Consider the following 19,360-nt stretch of genomic DNA (forward strand, 5'->3'; position numbering starts at 1 on the left):
CTGTTGTGCTCACTGTGTGAGGAGTTTTGCAAACGTGACCTAAGTATTGAGAAATGTGTCCTAGCGTCTGTAAAAAACTGTAATGCTCCTGGTTTTGGAAGATGTGACACAAAACGAATCAAATGACAATTTTCAGGGACTCAGCAGCTTCTGCTCAGCTGTTTGTGAGACTCCTTTATCATTTCCTCGTCTCCAGAGAGAGTACTCTGCGATACTTCAATAAGAGTTAAAACATGACCAGAAGCAGAAAGAGGAGCTTCGGACAGGAATGACTGCTGATTTTACTAATTAGTTATTTATGAACACGAGGCAGAGCAGGTGCTGCTAATGACAGCCCAAATAAATATTTAATTATGATTTTCTTAGACGATTGAATACAAGATTTTTTGTGATAGATGCTAACAATGGCAATTTTAAGGTAGTATAGCTATATAGTGACCTGCAGCATCTCGTCTCTGTTGTCTGGCTGAATTTGGAGGCTTTATTTGTCCACCTGATGCAAACATTTGCTGTTTATGTGCGTCCATTCAGCACAACCTGCATCAGTGCGTTTAATCTAAAAGCTGTCTTTTTAAGCATTTATCCGAGAAATAATAAATAGAGCAGTTCTTATGGCATTATTCTTGTTATGTGTATTTTTATTATACACATTTTATCCAGGAAGTATTCTTAAATTCACTTGTGAGAATATGAGGAATTCTGTAAAAGGTGGGTCATTTATTTGATATTTTTAAGGACTATAATTTAGAGTAAAACACGCGTCATAAATTAAGCCTGCTTATTTCAGCTGAGACTAAAAGATATTCAGTTTCTAACGTGTAATTATGACACTGATAAGTGATTCAGTGACACACTCCGCCATCATGGCCAGAGGTGGCGCCGTGGAGTACCACCCTAACCCGGTGGGGTTCAAACAGAGGCAGCTTTCAGTCATCAATTGACAGAGCAGAGAGGAGCCTAATTTTGGGACGGTTGGGCAGATCTGTACGACGCTGCAATGCTGCCGCAGGGAGGACGCTCTGCTGCTCACGCTGCACTTTTATTCCTCGTTTATGTCCTGGAGGCAACTTTTGTGCTCGGCTTTAACCTGGACACCGATCATGTCCTCAGGAAAGACGGAGAGCCTGGGAGCCTGTTCGGCTTTTCTCTGGCCATGCACCGGCAGCTCAACCCGGACAAAGTCATGTGAGTGATGTCTCCAGATGTTCACGTCTGTAGAGCTGTCTGAGCTCCTTGGAGCACCTGAGCGCACAGGTTCATTTAACAAGCAAGTTTAGGGACTTTTCTGTCAGGTGGCATCAGCGCAGAAATTCAAATGTGACTGGAAGTGCTGTGAGGACTGACTGGCTTACACTCTACCTACTTTCTGTTTAAACTTTAAATAATGAGAGAAAATAACTCTTTAACCCTCTCACGTGTTACAGTCGTGCGTTAGAGCAACTTTCTAATACAATGTCCTTTAACTTTATCTTTTTTTTTTACCCAGTTTTCCCCAAACACCACAGGGTTTCTCACACGTTTTGTTTCAATTCTCGGTGAGTTTCCCCGCTGATACTTTGAATATGAAGTAGGGAAACAGCTAAAGGATAACAAGTGAATTTACAATGCTTGTAGTGTCATGCAAATGTGCCTGCAGGGTCAAACCGAGGCAGCACTGCGAGGAGAGAGGTAATAGGAAATAAAAGGGTCTCAGGATTGCTTTGCAAACGAGTGGATTTTTCAATGTACATAAAAAGGATCGAAGCTATTATTCCTGACATTTCATTCACCGATTACAAACAGCCAAAAAATTTCCATTCAAGATGCTATAATAATGTGGCTTTCAGTATTCTCTTGTCTTTTAATCTTCTAGGTTTCCTGTTATCAGCTTTGTTTGCTGGCGTTCTGCACGATCCTGGCAGTTTTTAGATTAGATTAGATTTTTGCTCTTGTGAGACAATTAAGAAGAGAAATCAGAACATGCTGACTAATGCAGCCTCACTCACATGTCAGTGAGTTTTGTTTGAGCAGTGCAGAAGGGGCAGAATCGACAGCGGTGTAGTGACCCTGATCATCCTGCCTCCTCAGTGTTGAGAAGAGGGTGTGGTGTATAAAAATGCTGGCACTCACGGGACCCTGCAGCAGCATGTTGAGAAAAAGAGATCAGGGATGAGAAGCCCTGATAACACGTTTACAAAAAACCCAAGAGATTACTCTTAAATTGTGTAATTTAATCTAACTGCTGTTTTGACCACCGTGCCAAGACAGGTCATGTTGAAGTGAAGTTTTTAAAGCTGGATTTTTCAGATCGCTTTTTCACAAACATTTCTTTGTTCACAAAGAAGCATTCAAACTGAAAAGAGGAACTTTAACATTTGTCTGGCTTGGCAAGTCTAAAGGGAGGGAAAAGTCATGAAACTGATGTCATATTTGTCGGGCAAATAGAGCCTTGAAATGTGACACTGGCTTGAGAGTTTGTTTTCAGCCTGTAAAAGTCTGGGGAGAGTGCCTCTTTTACATCCTGCTCAGTGAGGAAGCAAACCTTATTTAGGGGAGGAAAAACCAGAGCATCTTTTTTTATGTGAAAAGAACCTGAATATTTCAGGTTTTGGACTGTTGTTTAGACAAAAAATAAAAGCTTATAGGGAAAGCTGAGTGATGTGAGCATTTTCATAAAGGAAATGTTTTCTTCCTAATCACCAAGCTCAACAGCTGTGCAGAAGTAAGCGCACATCTACCTGACAAGAGGCCTGTGCTTATTACAGGATGTAAACATAACCGCCTCGCTTGGTTGAGCTGTAAGGGCAGCAAGCTGCACATTTTCATATGCTTGTCAGATATAGTTTGCAGTAAAAAAAAAGAAAAGAAAACAGTACTCACAACAAGGTTTATGGAGCTTCAAGTAACTTGGTTTCATGAGCTGTTTTGTGTATTCAAGAGAACTCCCTTCAAAACAGTTTACATGTTTAAATAATGCCAGAAGAAAATATGCACTGCTAAAGAAATGTATTAGACCAGCTCTCGTAAAAACTAGAAAACACAAATATTTCAGAAATCTTTAAAAAACTTGTTTAAAACTAAAAATGATCCAAATTCATGTTTTCATACCGAAGTTTGAGTCGGCATGTTGAACTCCTCTGATAAGTCAGAGATAAAGCAAGCATAACCACTTGAACCACTCAAACAACTTCTTCTTTGCAGGAACCACTTTTTTTTTTCCATATGTGAGCTAATTAATATTTGATTTAGCATTACTTAACCAGCCACACCCCCAACCACAGGGGGCCACAAACCAGTGTACTACCAGTGCCCATAAAAGGGGAGGGTTGTGCCAGGAAGGACATGCTGTGTAAACTCAAAGATACGCATCATCTGTAAAATTTCCATGCTGGATCAATCAAAGCCTGAGTAACAACAGCTGTCACTTGTGCAGCTGACCAGCAAGATGTTAGTGGAAATTGTGCTATTGTTGGCTGAAGACAGATGAGGACATGCATGGGTTGGTGTGACACTGGAGGAGGCTAGGAATAAGGTGAGATGGAGGTAGACAGTCCACTGTGGGAGACCCCTGAAAAGAAGAAGATAACTTAGCCAATCGTTGGTTTTGTCTGACAAACACTCCACAGAGTAAGAATGAGTCCTCCTGATCATATAAAAGAAAGATATGTTTATGGTTTTATGTGGTTTTATATGGTTTTAATTAAAAAGTGACTTAAATAATTACTTTGTTGTTTTAGTTGACAAGACGTACAAGCACTGAAGTGACTCATTAATTGGAGCCCTAGTTACAATGAGCTCACATTGTTCAGCTCTTCTTGGTTGAAACCTCAGACACTGAGACACTGAGAAAGTGTAGCTGTACGGAAATAATAAAAGGACAGTAATGACGTAATAAACAGCAGCTCAGTCATGATCTTAGCTCTAGATCCTTGTGTGACCCTGAGATAATCAGTCAGACGAGACAAGAGGAAGCTCAGCAGAACAGCAGAACAGCTCTGCGTGACCTAAAGCTCTGAGGACCTCTGAGCCGGCGAAACCGCAAGTCAGGGATGCGTCACGCTGTCCAACATCCGTCGCTCCCGATTTTTTACGAAAACGTATCATGACAATCGCCGGCAGCTGCAAATCTCTGCTGGCTATCACTACTTACTGTGCATCAGTCTGATTATGATAAATCATATGTGACGAGAGGAATGCTGGACTTCACTGGCTCTTTTTTAGGCCCTCTGCCCTGATGAGCGGTAGATGTAACTCCTCTCATGCCAAACCTACACAGGCTGAATTTCAGCTAAAAAACACATTTTTTTTGACTCTTCTGATGATTAAAGTGCTGGTGAATTTAATAATCAGGGAAACCATCGCGTTGGTTAAGTATAGTCATAAGGTGTTTTGTTTTTGTTTGATTTCTAAAGAGATAATTAAAGCAAAGTAGACTCACATTTCCATAAGTCACTGAAAGTATTGCAAAAAGTTGCTATTTGGCATTTTGATGCCTCTTTCATGAGTAATATGTTAAAGATGGTTTTAACATTCTCTCAATGAAACCAACTGGGCATGCATGGCCATCTGTGCACATGTAACCCGATAGATTAAACGCATCAGTGAATCATCAGTGGAGATACTCCAGTCAAACTTCACACCAATGTCTGGCTAGTGTCAAGATAACAGATAAGTGGTCAATAAACAGACCCCCCGAAAATCCTCTAAAAACTTTAATCTTTACTTAAAGTTGACACGATTCTGTGATGTGTGTCAGCCAATCACAGGTCAGCAACAATCAGTGTGCGATGTGTAAACTGAAACAGTTGGAACAGCTGTGAATTTCTTCTTGCTTTGAGTGCACAGCTGTGAAGGCATTGGAGCACATCTGTTAACAGAGACCAGTGAGATCACTGTGAAAGCCAACACCCGCCACTATGCATTTACGCCGCAGTGAAAGACACCCCACATGATGACTCTGAGTGGGACATTTTACATCTGACATGGTTACATTTTTCCTCAGTAGCCCAGAAAAAAGAACAAACTTTCACAATCTTTCTTCATTTCTTGTTACTTACATACACATGCACATCCATGATGCTAATATCAGCATGTGTGGTCCCTGTTTCGTTGATTAGGCTGTGTTTTTGGCAGTTTACAAATTGGACCGTGCAAATTCTCATATGTTGCTCAATATGTTTTTTGTACTGAGTCTATCCTCATCTGTTCGGTATTAGTGTCTTTTTACCGTCCACTCTCAGATTAGGCTTTTTCTTTGCAGCTCTGCCTAGATTCTCGTCACCTCCTCACTGTCGCTGTTGGGGGTCTTTATTTTACAGGAGCCATTTATTAAAGCTGCGAGCTGAGGATGCTTTCTCAGTTTAGATCGATGTACTTGTTTTCTTTCTTGGTTGTACACAAAGGCCTCCCACTTCTGTTTCTATTCTGGTTAGAGCTTTTTATGCACATCTTCAGAAGAAAGTTCTGTTGGCAATATCATCACATGCACCAAGACTGACAGATACTCAGCTAACTACGTTGTTGCTTCTTTAATCATCAGTTTTTAGCTGTGCCAACATAATTAGCTTTTTAAGGTGATACAGTTGAATTAAATAACATGATGATGATGTACTACAGGAACATAGGAATGATGGATCTTGAAAATGGGCTTCCATAGGCACTAGATATGTTGATATTCTGTTAAAAATGTCTTTATGACTGAAATTATATTTCAGAAGGAAAAACAAACAAAGCAAAGTGAGGGGTTGATCCTGACAACTACAGGTCATCAGTCAACGAGCATTCCCTTCATATTCCTTATTTCTAACACTTAAAATGACCTTTGTTTACAAAATGGAGTTAATGATTTCATCAGCGTGGCCAGAAATGAGTGACTGAGCAGACTGGCAGAGAAGCTGGCGGTCCTTTGCAACCACAGGTATCAGATGGCCGATAAAAAGAAGGCAGGTTTTTCTAATATACTAAATATAGTTTAGATCTGAACAGGGCAGGAAATAAAACATACCACAAAGGAACAAGTAGGGGAAAACTTTTAACATTACATTTATTCTTTTATTTATTAAGTCATACCTTTTTTTGCACTTTTAAAAAAAATCCACTTTATGGTCTACTGTGTTGTGTTTTGTGTGTTTTAGTTGTGCTTCGGTCCAACATGTGACCGTTTCCAATTTCATTGAACCAAGTATGACTGTGCAATGAAAAGAAAGTGTTATCTCTTATCTTATGTTACAGCAGCTGCAGAGTGTTGCTTAAAGAGCTCACAAACACAGTGGCAAACACACCAACGTCCAGCTGCTTTTAAGATTTATTGAATGAACCTGCATTTAAAATAACTTTGATATTTCTTAGTTCTATCATTTACCCATAATCCCAAACTGTAACAAACTGTAAAGATTCCTTTTTAATATTTGCATGTCGCCGGGCTTTGTTTGAGAGGATGTTTAACGGCTCGGTTAGGAGGGTCCGTGTTGAGCAAATGAAACGCCGCGGGGCCGACCCTACAGATCAGTAGGTGGGTCAGAGTCAGCTGCAGTGAGGAAGAAAGAGAGGATTTCCTTTCATTCCTTAAAACAAATTCCTTCATTGTAAGCTTGATGGTCAGCTAACATGTGAAGTGTTTAGATGACTGTTAGTGTAAAATGCGTCAAACTATTGTTTTGGTGCCAACTGGTCCCCAGTGACTCACATCCTGTAGTCTGATGTGTTCTGTTCACTGGCACACAGTTACAGTGTGTTAAAGTTTAAAACCAATCAAGCCTGAATATCAGACGTCTGTATCAAATGGCAAGTGTCACAATTTTCTGTTAAGAGCTGTGATTTATGTTAAGATTTTATCTATTTGTCTAAATGATAACAATAATATCATCCACTGTGTCTTTGACCTGTGCAAGTACCACAACACTGAGTGGAGGGAAGAGTTGTGGTTGAGTCTTGATGCATGCTCAATCATCCAGCTAAGGAAATCCCAGAAAGTTGACGTAGCTTCATCCAACCGACTTCTTCAGTCTGTGGATGAGGTGATAGTATTTGTTAAAACTTATATGGCATACTGTTATATATGATGTGATTTTACTTGATCACAAGTAATAACCTTTATTTCCTTTTATTTTTAACAGGCCATCTCAGTTGTGTGCTCAGTGTTACTTTTAGTGCAGGAAGTGGTTCAACCCCACTCTATCTGATCAAGACTGCTTGTGGTTTTTCTCTCTCACTTCCTTGCACATTTACTTGGCTCTGACACTGTGTAAAAAGTCACACAAAGCAGGTGCTCACTGCATTTCATACCCAGATACAGTATCTAATTGCAGATGCACTGCAACTGTATTTGAAGCTGCTGAATGAATCCTAAAAACGTTTTTAAAAAGTGTTAACAATTCCATTTTCAAGCCAAGTAGTAAAATGTACTTTATGAGAAGCGCTGTATATCAGTGTATTTTGTACAGTTAATTCATAGAAATTTCATGTTTTTAGACCCTTTCACTTGCTTCCTGAAATAACTGTAAAACATGTTAAAAAAACGCATAAAATGTGACCGTTGCACACTGCACTACACAGGAGGGACCATGATTCATGTGCAGTAAAAGCTCGAAAGCAAAACATAAAAATATTCAGATATATTTAAGTGCAAATGTAGGTGTATAATCAGCATAATCACACCCAGTCTTACTATTTCATAGTCCTGTAAAATAACCTGGTCTGCACATAATTTTTGGCAGAAACAGGCTGGGGGTTTGAAAACTATTTGTTCATGCATTTGTCTGTGTTTCTTAAATCAATCTGTAAAAAGACAGTCTGTTGAACCCCAGTGACCTGTGCGTAGGTGCTGCGTATGTCATCGTACCGGCTGCTGAAAACATATAAAACACAGAATCTCTTTCTGAGATGTTAAAAGATGTGTGAGTCTCTGCGACAGCGCGGGATTTCAAAGGGAAGTGTGTTTAGAAGAGAGCAACAACCACAACACTGAAAAGCAACAGTCTGGCTGAGTTCCCCTTTGCCCTCTGCAGGGTGTGAAAACACTAGTTTATTGCCATATTTGGAACTTCTCTAATTTTTGTTCTTAAAATATAAAAGATGCTCCTGAGAGCCAAGAAAACAACAGTTTAAAAATTGTATTGTAGTATTGTAGCTTAAAGAAACATGCCTTTCAATTGTCAATTGTTATTTCTTTTTGATCTTCTGCTCCTGGTAGTGGACGTCTGGTGCTGCTTGATCCCAGAAGGATATGATGTAATGATATTGTTTTCATTTTTGTCTGGCTTTCTGGTGAAAGTTCTTTTTATTTTACGAATTTTAAAATGAAGCAAACACATCTGAGCATTAAAACATTATTTTAACAAATAATTTCTCATAGTCAAGCTTTTGTTAACCTGCATTCTGCATATCTGATAGTCACCTAAAGCTGGGTTGTTAGATCATGTCACCCATTGTACTAATAGGGATCATGAAAGGTATGACAGAGAACTGAGTGAGGCAGAAGGGAATTTACTCAGAATTGTGGAAGTGGAGCCATAAATTAGGCTCAGAGATAGGCATACTAGCACTTGAGGAGCCCCAGCAGGGCCAAAATGATGACAGCTGTCCTTTAACCACCAATATCGCACTCATTTGTTGTTTCCCTTCATTATCACTGTTGATGTTTTTACATATGTGTGTGAAATTCTACAAGCTGTGGCTTTGTTGAATGGTATCCCAGCAAAGGTAACTAAAGCAACAGTTCCCAAACTTTTTATGAAATAAGTTTTGGATTAAATAGATTTCTGTCTTGTTTTGTGTGTGTTTTTTAGGGTACTGATTGGTGCACCCAGAGCCCGGTCTTTGCAAAACCAAAAAGCCAATATCACTGGAGGCCTGTATAAATGTGAAGTCACCCAGTCTAGTAATTGTGAGCGTATCAAATTTGATGATAATGGTGAGAACTCTGCCTGCATACCTACCTAAACAAAATCCACTGCCTTTGTAATTTTGACAATTTGTAGAAACCAAGCTTTCCAAGTAAAATGTTCAATTATGTCTGTTGGCAAATTTTCAGCGGATCTGAGACTTGAGAATAAAGAGAATCAGTGGATGGGGGTGTCAGTGAAGAGTCAGGGACCTGGGGGGAAGATTGTGGTGAGTCAAACTGCGTATTAAAACCATCGTTCTGTGGATCCTCGTGTCCTGGTTCAGTAAAGGTCTTACTCGTATCTTTTTCTTCAGACATGTGCTCATCGCTATCAGAGGCGTTTGAATGTGAATACTCCAGAGGAGACTCATCACATCCCCGGACGTTGTTATATTCTGAGTCAGGACCTAACCATTGACCCTCAGTCTTCTGAGGATGGAGGTGAATGGAAATTCTGCGATGGCAGACCTGAAGGCCACGCAATGTTTGGAACATGCCAGCAAGGACTGGCGGCTACTTTCACCAATGACTACCATTACATGGTTTTTGGAGCAGTGGGAGCTTACAACTGGAGAGGTCACTATGTGATTGTGTCTTTATATGCTGTTTATCTTCATTAGAGGATTTAATTTTTGTACATGAATCTCATTTTTTAATCCTAATTTTTCTCATCACTTTGTGCTCTTAAATCTAGGGATAGCGCGACTGGAGCAGAATAACAGTACTTTTCTGGACATGGGAATATTTGATGACGGCCCATATGAAGTTGGGAATGAAAAAGTCAGAAACCCTGATTTTGTGCCTGTACCTGCAAACAGCTACCTCGGTGAGTTGAACACCCACAGATATTTTTTTTCCGTCACTTGTTTGATGTTAGTTCATTAATTTCCTCAAGCAAACGTGAATGAGCTAAAACAATAATGTAAAAAAGAGTGAGCCAAAATTCCTTTAAAAAGATGTAAAGACCAATATGGTCATACGGAAATATCCAGATAAACAGAAGTAACTTTCTGGGATTTCCTTACCTAGATGATTATGCATACATGAAGATATTCATCAAGTTATTATTGCTGCTACAGGTGATTTTACAAACTACTGAATTCTGGGGTGTACTTAGTTTTTCAGAGGACTTCAGAGAGACCTGTAAAAACTTTGGTTTTCATATCATTGTATAAAGGGGGTCAGGGGGTCCTTTGTCCCACTTTGGGGGGAAACTCCCACTGGGTTTAAATCTGGGACTCTCCGCCATTTGACCTTAGAACTGAAGAAGCTTCTCGGATGAGAGGTGAAACGTCTTCAAGCAACTTCAAGAAGTCCAGACACTTTTCTTGCAAGCTCCTTTGACTACGATGACCTGGATGACTGAGAACCTTCACAGACATTGTATAAAAGTACAAAATTAGGCTTACCAAGCAAGCATGTCCCTCAAACCTGCTCAGGCCAACATCGAAAGAAGAGCTTTGATTGTCCTTCAAGAAGCCTGGAGAACTATTTCTGAAGACGAATTAGAGAAATTACAAGAAAGCTTGTGTCAGAGAGCTTTGAAGAGTAAAGCTGGTCATACCAAGCACTGACTTTCAAGTTTGTTAGATGTTCAGACTCACATGTTTCGGCCTTAGATACTATATTTCCATGTATTTTTGTGTATGTGTCAATAAACTGCTGCACCTACTTTCCATTTTTCTCGCAAAATATAAAGCAATGAGAGGTAGCTCAACACTTTTGCACAGCACTATAAACCTACTTCATTTAACACACTTTAGGATTCTCGCTTGATTCGGGACACCACATCACCACTAGGGGTAAGCTGACAGTGGTGGCTGGAGCGCCCAGGGCCAATCACAGCGGAGCTGTAGTCCTGTTCAAGCAGGACATGGTAGCAGGAAACCTCTCAACGGAGTACATTCTGCATGGTCCGGGTCTGGGATCCTGCTTTGGATACGACGTGGCTGTAGTGGACCTGAATAACGATGGGTGTGTAACATTTCTGACTGCCTTTGGGTACATTTATTAGATTGTTCAGAAGAGTAGACTCGATCCAAACTTAACAAGTCACAAAAGAGTATAAAACACATAAATTTCAGATTTACACAACTTTCTTTAATATCACTTCATTTTAAAAAATATTTTCCGTTTTTAAGTACTTTTAATAGCGTTTTTTGTTTTTTCACTCTATGTGATACTAGGTGGCAAGACATAGTAATAGGAGCCCCTCAGTTCTACATGAAGGGTGAAGACATTGGGGGAGCTGTTTATGTTTACATCAACAATGCAGGAGTTTGGGAAGGAAACACTCCTGTTCGTCTAATAGGGACCAAAGACTCGATGTTTGGCGTGGCAGTAGAGAACATCGGCGACATCAATCAAGACTCATATAAAGGTGATTAAGCTGACCTTTTGCGCTGTGTTTGTCTTGTCTTTGTCATTTGCAGTCACATAAATTGTGTTTTTTCCTCATACAGACATTGCGATTGGAGCTCCGCAGGAAGATTCTGGGACAGGAAAAGTCTACATTTATCACGGCTCTGCACAGGGGATCAAAACGACCCCTGCACAGGTGGATATTTGTTTAGAAAATTATATTACATAAGTGTTTTGTTACAGTCTGAATGCTTTCATGAAGTCTGGTTTATGCTGTTGCAGAACCATGTTGCTAGTGATAAACCTCTAAAGCTAGCTGCCAAAGTTCAAAATGACTTTTTTTTCACCAGCATTTTCCTGATGAACCTAATAACGGCTCCAAATGAATAAAAGTGTTTCTCCATAACTGCTGGACTTAAGAAACATCAGTTTGGTACAGTTTAAAAAAAGAAGAAGAAGAAAAATACACGGCTACCCCTAATAGTGAGCCTTAACAGTCTTGGAAAAACAGGATTTTGCATCTGAATTTTTTTTCAGACTTGGGATCAAGAGATAGAAAGCCTGTGCTACAGCATTTTCTCATTATTAATATTTCTTCTTGCTCTTAAACTCAGACATACTAAGGTAAAGTAAAATCTTCAGCTAGTTTGGCTGCTAATTTAAAAAACTTCATTGGGACAACTTTGTCTTTACCGTATTTCTTTTCCTTGCTTAATTTCAGTTCTTTAAGTTTCCATCTTTATTTTCCAGATCCTTTCAGGGAAAGACCACAACATTCGATTTTTCGGCTATTCTCTGGCAGGAAACATGGACCTGGATGGTAACTCTTATCCAGACTTGGCTATAGGCTCTCTGTCAGATTCAGCTATGATTTACAGGTAACTGTGGCCTTAACCGTTAGTTTAAGTTTAGTTAAAGTCCTACTGACCTCAATCACAGTTTTATTTAACCATCTTTCTTTTAGAACAAGGCCAGTCATTAGCCTCAACAGTGTTGTCAAAGTGTCTCCAAATGAAATAAGTCTTACAAATAAGACGTGTGGGGACCGTGTTTGGTAGGTGTTCTTATATTATTATTATATTCAAACAGACTTCAGAGTGAAAACTTTCTTTTTCCTAACAATATCTGTTTTCTGTCCATAGTTTCACTGTGATGGCATGCTTTTCCTACAAAGCTAATCCTGCATCTTATAATCCAAAGCTTAGTACGTAAAAATGTATTACATTATTTTTCCATTTTCAAATTTCTTTTTTTCTAACACACATATGTGCATTTTACTTCAACACTGCAGCTGTTAGCTATTCTGTGGAGGTGGACAGAGCTCACAGGAGAGGACTGACTTCCAGAGCGATGTTCTTAAACGACTCCAGCTCTGAACTAGAATACCAGTTCAACGGCACCGTAAAACTCAAAGAGCAAAATCAGCAAAAGTGTATCAAACTAATAGCCAGACTTAAGGTAAATCAAGTGTCACACAGCCACATCACTGAGAAAAAGCTAGGAGCCTCTCTCAACTTTAAACTGGAGAAATGATTAAAAAAATGAAGACATGGACGTTGACGATAGTAATAACGATTTCTTGGAGATGTCAGTATTCAAAAAATGACCGTGCATGAACATATGTAGTGCTAACTTTGAGGTCATTTATAATAAATGAATAGTGAAATTATATAAATCAAAACTGTAATAGTATATATTAAAACAGAGACAGTAACAGTAAATCATAATAATAAATGCATTAAATGCCTTTTTTTTGTGATTCACGAAGGATAACATCAAGGACAAGATGCGTAGCATTCCCGTTGAGGTGTCGGCAGATATAAGTACAAAACAAGAGGAATCAAATAATGGCCTCCCTCGCATGATTCCCATTTTAGACGCCACTCAACCGAGCAAAATCATTTCTGAGGTAAAGGCAACTTCTAAATGTAAACACTAAAACTCATTGTGTCGAGTTTGTTATGTAACATTTGTATATTTGTCGTCATTTCCTGTTGTTTCAGGTGAACTTTCTAAAAGAAGGATGTGGAAGCGATCATATTTGCAAAAGTAACCTAAAGATGAATTATAGTCTACACTACAAAGAAGCCAACAAAGAGGAGTACCCCCCGTTAAATAAGAGGTTAAAACTCATTCTCAGACTGTAGTAATATAAAGTAGCATTGATTGAGTTTTGTAATGGGACCAGTTGGACTTTAAAACCCACCCTGCTTTTTCATGCTTTGGCCTTTTGGATGACACACATCAGAGTGAATGGTTGAGTCTCACTGGGCCACCGACCCTACTTAAGCTCAGACATGCTGATTGCACAACATACACAGTTTGCTACACGATTGTTATCACTGAAGAAGCATGTTTTCTTTGTTTTTGTTTTTTTCATCACTGGTTATGACTGTGTGTCTGCAGCAAGAACGGCATCCCAGAGTTTATTGTGAAATCCCAGAGGAAGGACTTGGCTGTGTTGGTGACAGTAAGCAACATGAATGGTGACGATGCTTATGAGGCAAAGCTGGTGGGGACCTTCCCAAATACCATGTCATATTCTGGAGTCCGCACCGATCAAACAACAGTAAGTCAACTGTAAAATTACTTTGTTGTATTGTAAGAAAGTTACAAAATTTAAAGTCCTTTACCTGCAATTGATTCAAGCCCTAAAAGCATTAATCAAAATACTAAAAAATGACTTCCACTGTGGCTTAAAATACCTGGAGCATTTCCGCTGTTTAATATGCAGGAAGTATGAATACACAGTATATGGATGATGATGATGAGAGAGGTGGGCCTGGCAAGAGGAAAATCCAGTATTCAGATAATTAAACACAAATCCCTGACTGATTGAATCCATGACAGTGACTGCTTGTTCCACTCTTCTGGCATATAAAAAACAACGTATTGGGACTGTTACGGGTTTAAAAGCTTGGCCTTCTCTGTGCATGTTCTTTAGCATTTGTAATAGTTTGCATGCTAGCAGCTAAGCTCAAGTACAGTTCTACATCATCAACAAGAGAGTCGCCCCCTGTTGGCCCTTTGGAAAATTGCAGGTTTAAGGGGCTTTACCTTTTCTAAAGCCTAGTGGCTACATCCATCTTTTATATACAGCTTATGACCATGTCATAAAGTAAATACTTGGATATATTACACACGTTTTCCGACATGTTCTTTTCTAGATGGAAAACCTGATCACCTGTGATGCAAATGTAAACAGCTCTCAAGCAGAATGTGAGCTGGGAAATCCTTTTAAGAGAAACTCAAAGGTACAGAAATGTCACGCTCCTGCGCTAATGCTTTCTAAGACACTTGGCTGTTGTAATTCATATGTAAGAAATGCTACTACTTTTTCACAAGGTTACCTTTAAAGTCATCCTGAGTGCTGCACATGTGACTTTAGACACCACTGAGATTGAGATCGACCTGCAGCTGAATACGTAAGTAAAGATGCTGAGATTCGCTTTCTGTTATGTGCTGCACACTTTCAAACTGGAATGTGTTATTGTTATTAATATTACTATCCTTTTCATTTAGGACCAGCTACCAAGAAGCAATCCATGTAAAAGTAAAGTGTAAAGTGATCATTGAATGGCCTTTGTCTGTCTCTGGGTAAGTTTGTTCTCGCAGAGATTCCTTGACTTGTTTGACTTCACCTTTATACCTATACAGGACCTCCAACCTTCTCGCTTGTTGTCATCAGGGAAGCTAATCCTACCCAGGTGTTTTTTGGAGGTGTTGTGAGAGGAGAAAGTGCAATGAAGTCAGAAGAAGAAATTGGAAGTTCGATTAACTTTACTTTCACTGTAAGTTTATACATTTCACCTATTTTTTTATACTAATATTGTTTTCATAAAACTTACTGGCCACTTTATTAGGTATACCTGTTTGTTAATGCAAATATATAATTAGGTAATTACATGCGAGTATTGTTGCTGACCACGTCCATACCTTCATGATCACAGTGTCACAAAGCTCATAGCCTCTCAAACTGGTTTCTTGAACATGACAATGAGGTGATTGTACTCAAATGGCCTCCAAAGTTACCAGAACTCAGGCCAATAGAGCATCATTGGGATGTGATGAAACGGGGGATTCAGATATCAGATATCACATCAATATGGACCAAAATCTCAGTGTTGAATATTTCCAGCACCTTGTTCAAGCTATAATATGTAGATTTAAGACAGTTCAGGTTAAGGGAGATTCAACCCAGCGCTAGCAACGTGTACCTAATAAAGTGGTTGCAATGTTTATGTGAAATTGCAGAGTTGTTTCCTGTTAATTTCTCCTCCAGATAAACAACTCGTGGAAGCACTTGAAACCTTCTTTCGAAACCTCACTAAACATTTTTTGGCCCAAAATTCAAAAAAATGGGAAATGGCTTCTGTACCTGATGAGCATCACTTCTGAAGGACCCGAGAAAATCCATTGCTCCCCTAAAGCTGAGATCAACCCTCTGAATATTGCTCAGGTAGCATATTTAAGCGTTCAGCTTCATGTGTTACAGCTGAAATTAGACCACTGATGAATGGGCCATTATGACACGCCTGCCCTGTTTGATTCTGTGTTGAATTAACGAGATGTTCTTTCAGCAGTCCTCTGTGCATCGAACAAAACGAGAAATTATGAAAGAAGAAAGAAAAACTGGTGGAAAAACATCTTCACTGAAGGACAAGAAGAGAGTTTTTGTAAGTGATATAAGTGCACATGCACAGTTTAATAAAAGTGTTTATATGATGTTTGACTGTGTATTTGCCTACTAGTCCTGTGAAGATGGGATGAAAAAATGTGTGGTGTTCAAGTGCCCCCTGCAGGGGCTCGATGGTACAGTAGTCGTATTGAGATCCCGTCTGTGGAACTCAACCTTTATTGAGGTAATAAACAGCATTTTTATTGTTTTCACATGTCTCTTCATGTGAGATAAATCAAATCTCATGATTTTGCTTCATTAATAATTGTTTTTTGCACACAGGAGTATGCCCCTAGTTCAACTTTGTCAGTAAAAGCCACACTTGAATTTGATACTCAGAGGGAAAACGTCATACTGACCAATCAAAACACGAATGTAAGCAATTCAAGCTGCATAACGACATTAACCTTATTGCTGTGTCGGTCCCAACTCAATCTCTCGGATTTCCTCGCTTTTATGTTTTTTTCCAGGTGAATGTGAACGTGTCTCCTGACGATGAAGCAGCTAAGCATCAGGGAGGAGTTCCCTGGTGGATCATCCTGGTGGCAGTTCTCATAGGACTCTTGATTTTGATTCTACTGGTTTATCTGCTGTGGAAGGTGAGAACATGGATGTCACACCTACAGTTACACAATGGACATGGATATGAGAAAAGAACATGAATTTAGAGAACCCCTCATGAAAATTAGCCAATTAGAAAAGGTAAATGAAGCCTGAAAATAAAGCTAAAGATACTTAAAAATAACATTTTCACCTTTTTTGCTAGATTTTTATGCTCTGATTGCCTTTCTCGGTTTGGTTTTATTGTGAGTATATGAGATATTGTTACACTATATGGACAAAAGTGTTGGGCCCCACCTCTTATTCTTTGAATTCGAGTGTTTTCAGTCCAATCCCCACAGGATTATAAAGTCAAGCACCTAGCCATGCAGTCTACCTTTGCAGACATTTGTGTGGAAACATGGCCTGTATTTGTATATCGCTTTACTTAGTCCCTATGGGACCAAGACACATGGCTTTCAAAACAAGTATTTCGGTGCCTTGACATTATTTGCCAGCCTAGGTCTGGTCAGCTGTAATAAAATCTGCCAACCGGCTCCATTAATAAAAACGTTCCCCCTTTTTTCACTTTACAGAAGCTGAAGTGTAAAAATGAAAATTCACTCTTTAATTATGGCAAAGAGCTCTGCACTGGAGAGCTTGTCAGCTCTAAATGATAGTTTATTGTTAGATTTGCATTAAAAGTTTCCATCCATATAAATCTGTTATTTGGTGACTAAAATACACTGTTGGGTAAACTTACTCAGGGTCTGGGTGGGTCATACCAAAACCTGGACATATAACCGATAATAAAACTCGCCACAACACAGTTTTAAGAAGGTGTAAATCATAACCCGAAGTTTAATATTTTCTACACGTTTGTTATTTGTCATTTAACATCTGCACATCAACACTGGACTCTGGAGGAAGTATTTGCTTTAAAAATGTATGTTTGCTCCTGCTGGACACGTTTGTAACACTTCATCACCCTTGCTCCTCCTCAGTGTGGTTTCTTCAGGAGACCATCTAAAGACCAGTACAATGCTGCATATCAGAAGGCAGAGATCAACATTCAGCCGTCTGAAAAAGACAAACTCAGTGCTGAGGACTGATATATGCTCTCTGAACGTGGGTAAAGTCAGCATGGCGTGTGGTTACTGCAGTGACTAATGAACTTGCTTTTAAGCAAATTCTGCTGACTTGTTGAAGGAAAATTCAAATCAGACTCATATTGCACGTGTTATTTGTGGGGAAAAAGTCACTTTGCTCCTAAATTGAGTGAAATAGACATGCTGAAGAGAGATATTTTTCATCTACATAAGAAAATAAATGTATATATATTTTTTTATTAATAAGCTCTTTGTGCAATATGGTTCTGTGGATTTTTCAAGAGTAATGCATTTTCTCACCAGTAGACTTACTAGTTTCCCCTAGTGCTTCTGCAGGCGCTTTTCCTGACATCCCTGCACCTGTTCTGCTGCAAAAGTCAAGGTTGCAAGCATGCTCTGTTGCCACTGAGCATGCTTCCTCAGCATTTCTGCACAGCTCCTTTACAGACTGTGGGAATATTGCTGATACATTTTTTTTTAAAGTTATTAATGCATTGTGTTTTCTTTAAAATTTCTCTTTCCTAGTGTGGATTCTTCAAACGCTCCAAAGAAAACGACAGCGTCCCTCGTTACCACGCAGTGCGGATAAGAAAGGAAACTCTTGAGCACAAAGATGGAAAAGTGAAACACGATCCTTTTGAAAAAAAGCAGTGGATGACGACTTGGATCGACAATGAAAGTTACTCATGACCTTTTTCTGCTCAGATCTTTGAACAAAGACAAAACTGATCTTAATTAATAATTTCATTAACATGTTGCTCGGATATAGTTTTTTTTTATTGCTAAATGCAGATAATGCTTTTTACACTGTATAGCCTATGAACTATTTTTTCTAATCGTTGTATATATTTGAATATGTCTGCGCATTTTATATTTATACTTTTTTTTTTTTGAAAAAAAGAAATCAAATCAAGCAACCAAGTTTTATCCACTCATGTCTGAAGCTGAATAACAACGGGCAAAGTTTACTGCTGTTTTTAAAGTTGTACTGTCTCACTGGAAGCCTGAAGTCTGTTCACAGAAGGTACAGCCAGTCACTGTAATATGAATGTAAATGAGGTTTTTTTTTCTGTGAATGGTAAGTATGTAAATTTTCTGTTTTTTCTTCTTTGAAATGACATTTAGGTACATTGTCTTGTCACAAACAATAGATATTTGAAAATAACTGTGCGAGTCTAATGTGAGAGCAGCTCCATTTTTCCTCTCTGCTCACATTAGCTCACCTTGGTTCTCACATATGAACTCCATCTACTGTACTACGAGCCTCACTTTTTGGTCTCTGTGGGGAATTCAAAGCGAAGACGGTGAAAATCAAGTGAAACGCTTTAATTCAAAATGCCTTAAAAAAAAAGTTTTTGCCAAGTAAAATAAAAATGCTTAAAGAAAATCTTTTCCTGTTGAATTTTCTTGTCATGAACATATCTGACATGAAAGCAGGACTGAAGTCAGTTATCTTTATAAAGTTATTTCACATTCAGCTGTAACAAACTCCTTTCTAATAGCGAGTTTTCAGATAGTCAGAAATCCAAACACATGAAGTATCTGATTCAATTCAATCTTATTTATGCACTGCCAAATTACAACAACAATCACCTCAAGGAGCTTTATACTGTAAAGTAGACCCCACACTAATACAACGGGGAAAACCCCAACAATCATATGATGCCATATGAGCAAGCGCTTTGGTGACAGTGGGAAGGAAAAACTCCTTGCAGGTTTTACTACTAAACGTAGTAAAACCTGCAAAACTACCACTGCCACTGCTTTTATGTTAGAACATGCATTTATATGTACTGTGTTTGGAGATAT

General features: G+C 39.0%; 1 protein-coding gene across 2 annotated transcripts; it reads left to right on the plus strand.

Moving 5' to 3' along the window:
• Positions 1-945: 945 nt before the first annotated feature.
• Positions 946-18,981, plus strand: itga6a (integrin, alpha 6a). 2 transcript variants are annotated; one of them, XM_005723478.2, is made up of 26 exons: positions 946-1,185; positions 8,766-8,890; positions 9,011-9,090; positions 9,178-9,439; positions 9,558-9,689; positions 10,627-10,837; positions 11,050-11,243; positions 11,326-11,420; positions 11,975-12,102; positions 12,189-12,278; positions 12,367-12,428; positions 12,516-12,682; positions 12,993-13,133; positions 13,228-13,346; positions 13,631-13,793; positions 14,392-14,478; positions 14,570-14,649; positions 14,747-14,821; positions 14,913-15,015; positions 15,507-15,683; positions 15,805-15,900; positions 15,976-16,086; positions 16,185-16,277; positions 16,373-16,501; positions 17,447-17,570; positions 18,077-18,981. In XM_005723478.2, exons 1-25 carry the CDS (start codon positions 998-1,000, stop codon positions 17,552-17,554), a joined length of 3,216 nt encoding a protein of 1,071 aa, XP_005723535.1. In that variant the 5' UTR covers positions 946-997; the 3' UTR covers positions 17,555-17,570; positions 18,077-18,981. The 2 variants fall into 2 exon arrangements, with proteins under 2 accessions (XP_005723535.1, XP_013763768.1); XM_013908314.1 differs by having other exon boundaries at positions 15,808-15,900.
• The last annotated feature ends 379 nt before the right edge of the window (positions 18,982-19,360 follow it).

This window comes from Pundamilia nyererei, unplaced genomic scaffold (assembly GCF_000239375.1).
Source record: "Pundamilia nyererei isolate P.nyererei 1_Seehausen unplaced genomic scaffold, PunNye1.0 scaffold00009, whole genome shotgun sequence".
Classification (NCBI taxonomy): Eukaryota; Metazoa; Chordata; class Actinopteri; order Cichliformes; family Cichlidae; genus Pundamilia; species Pundamilia nyererei.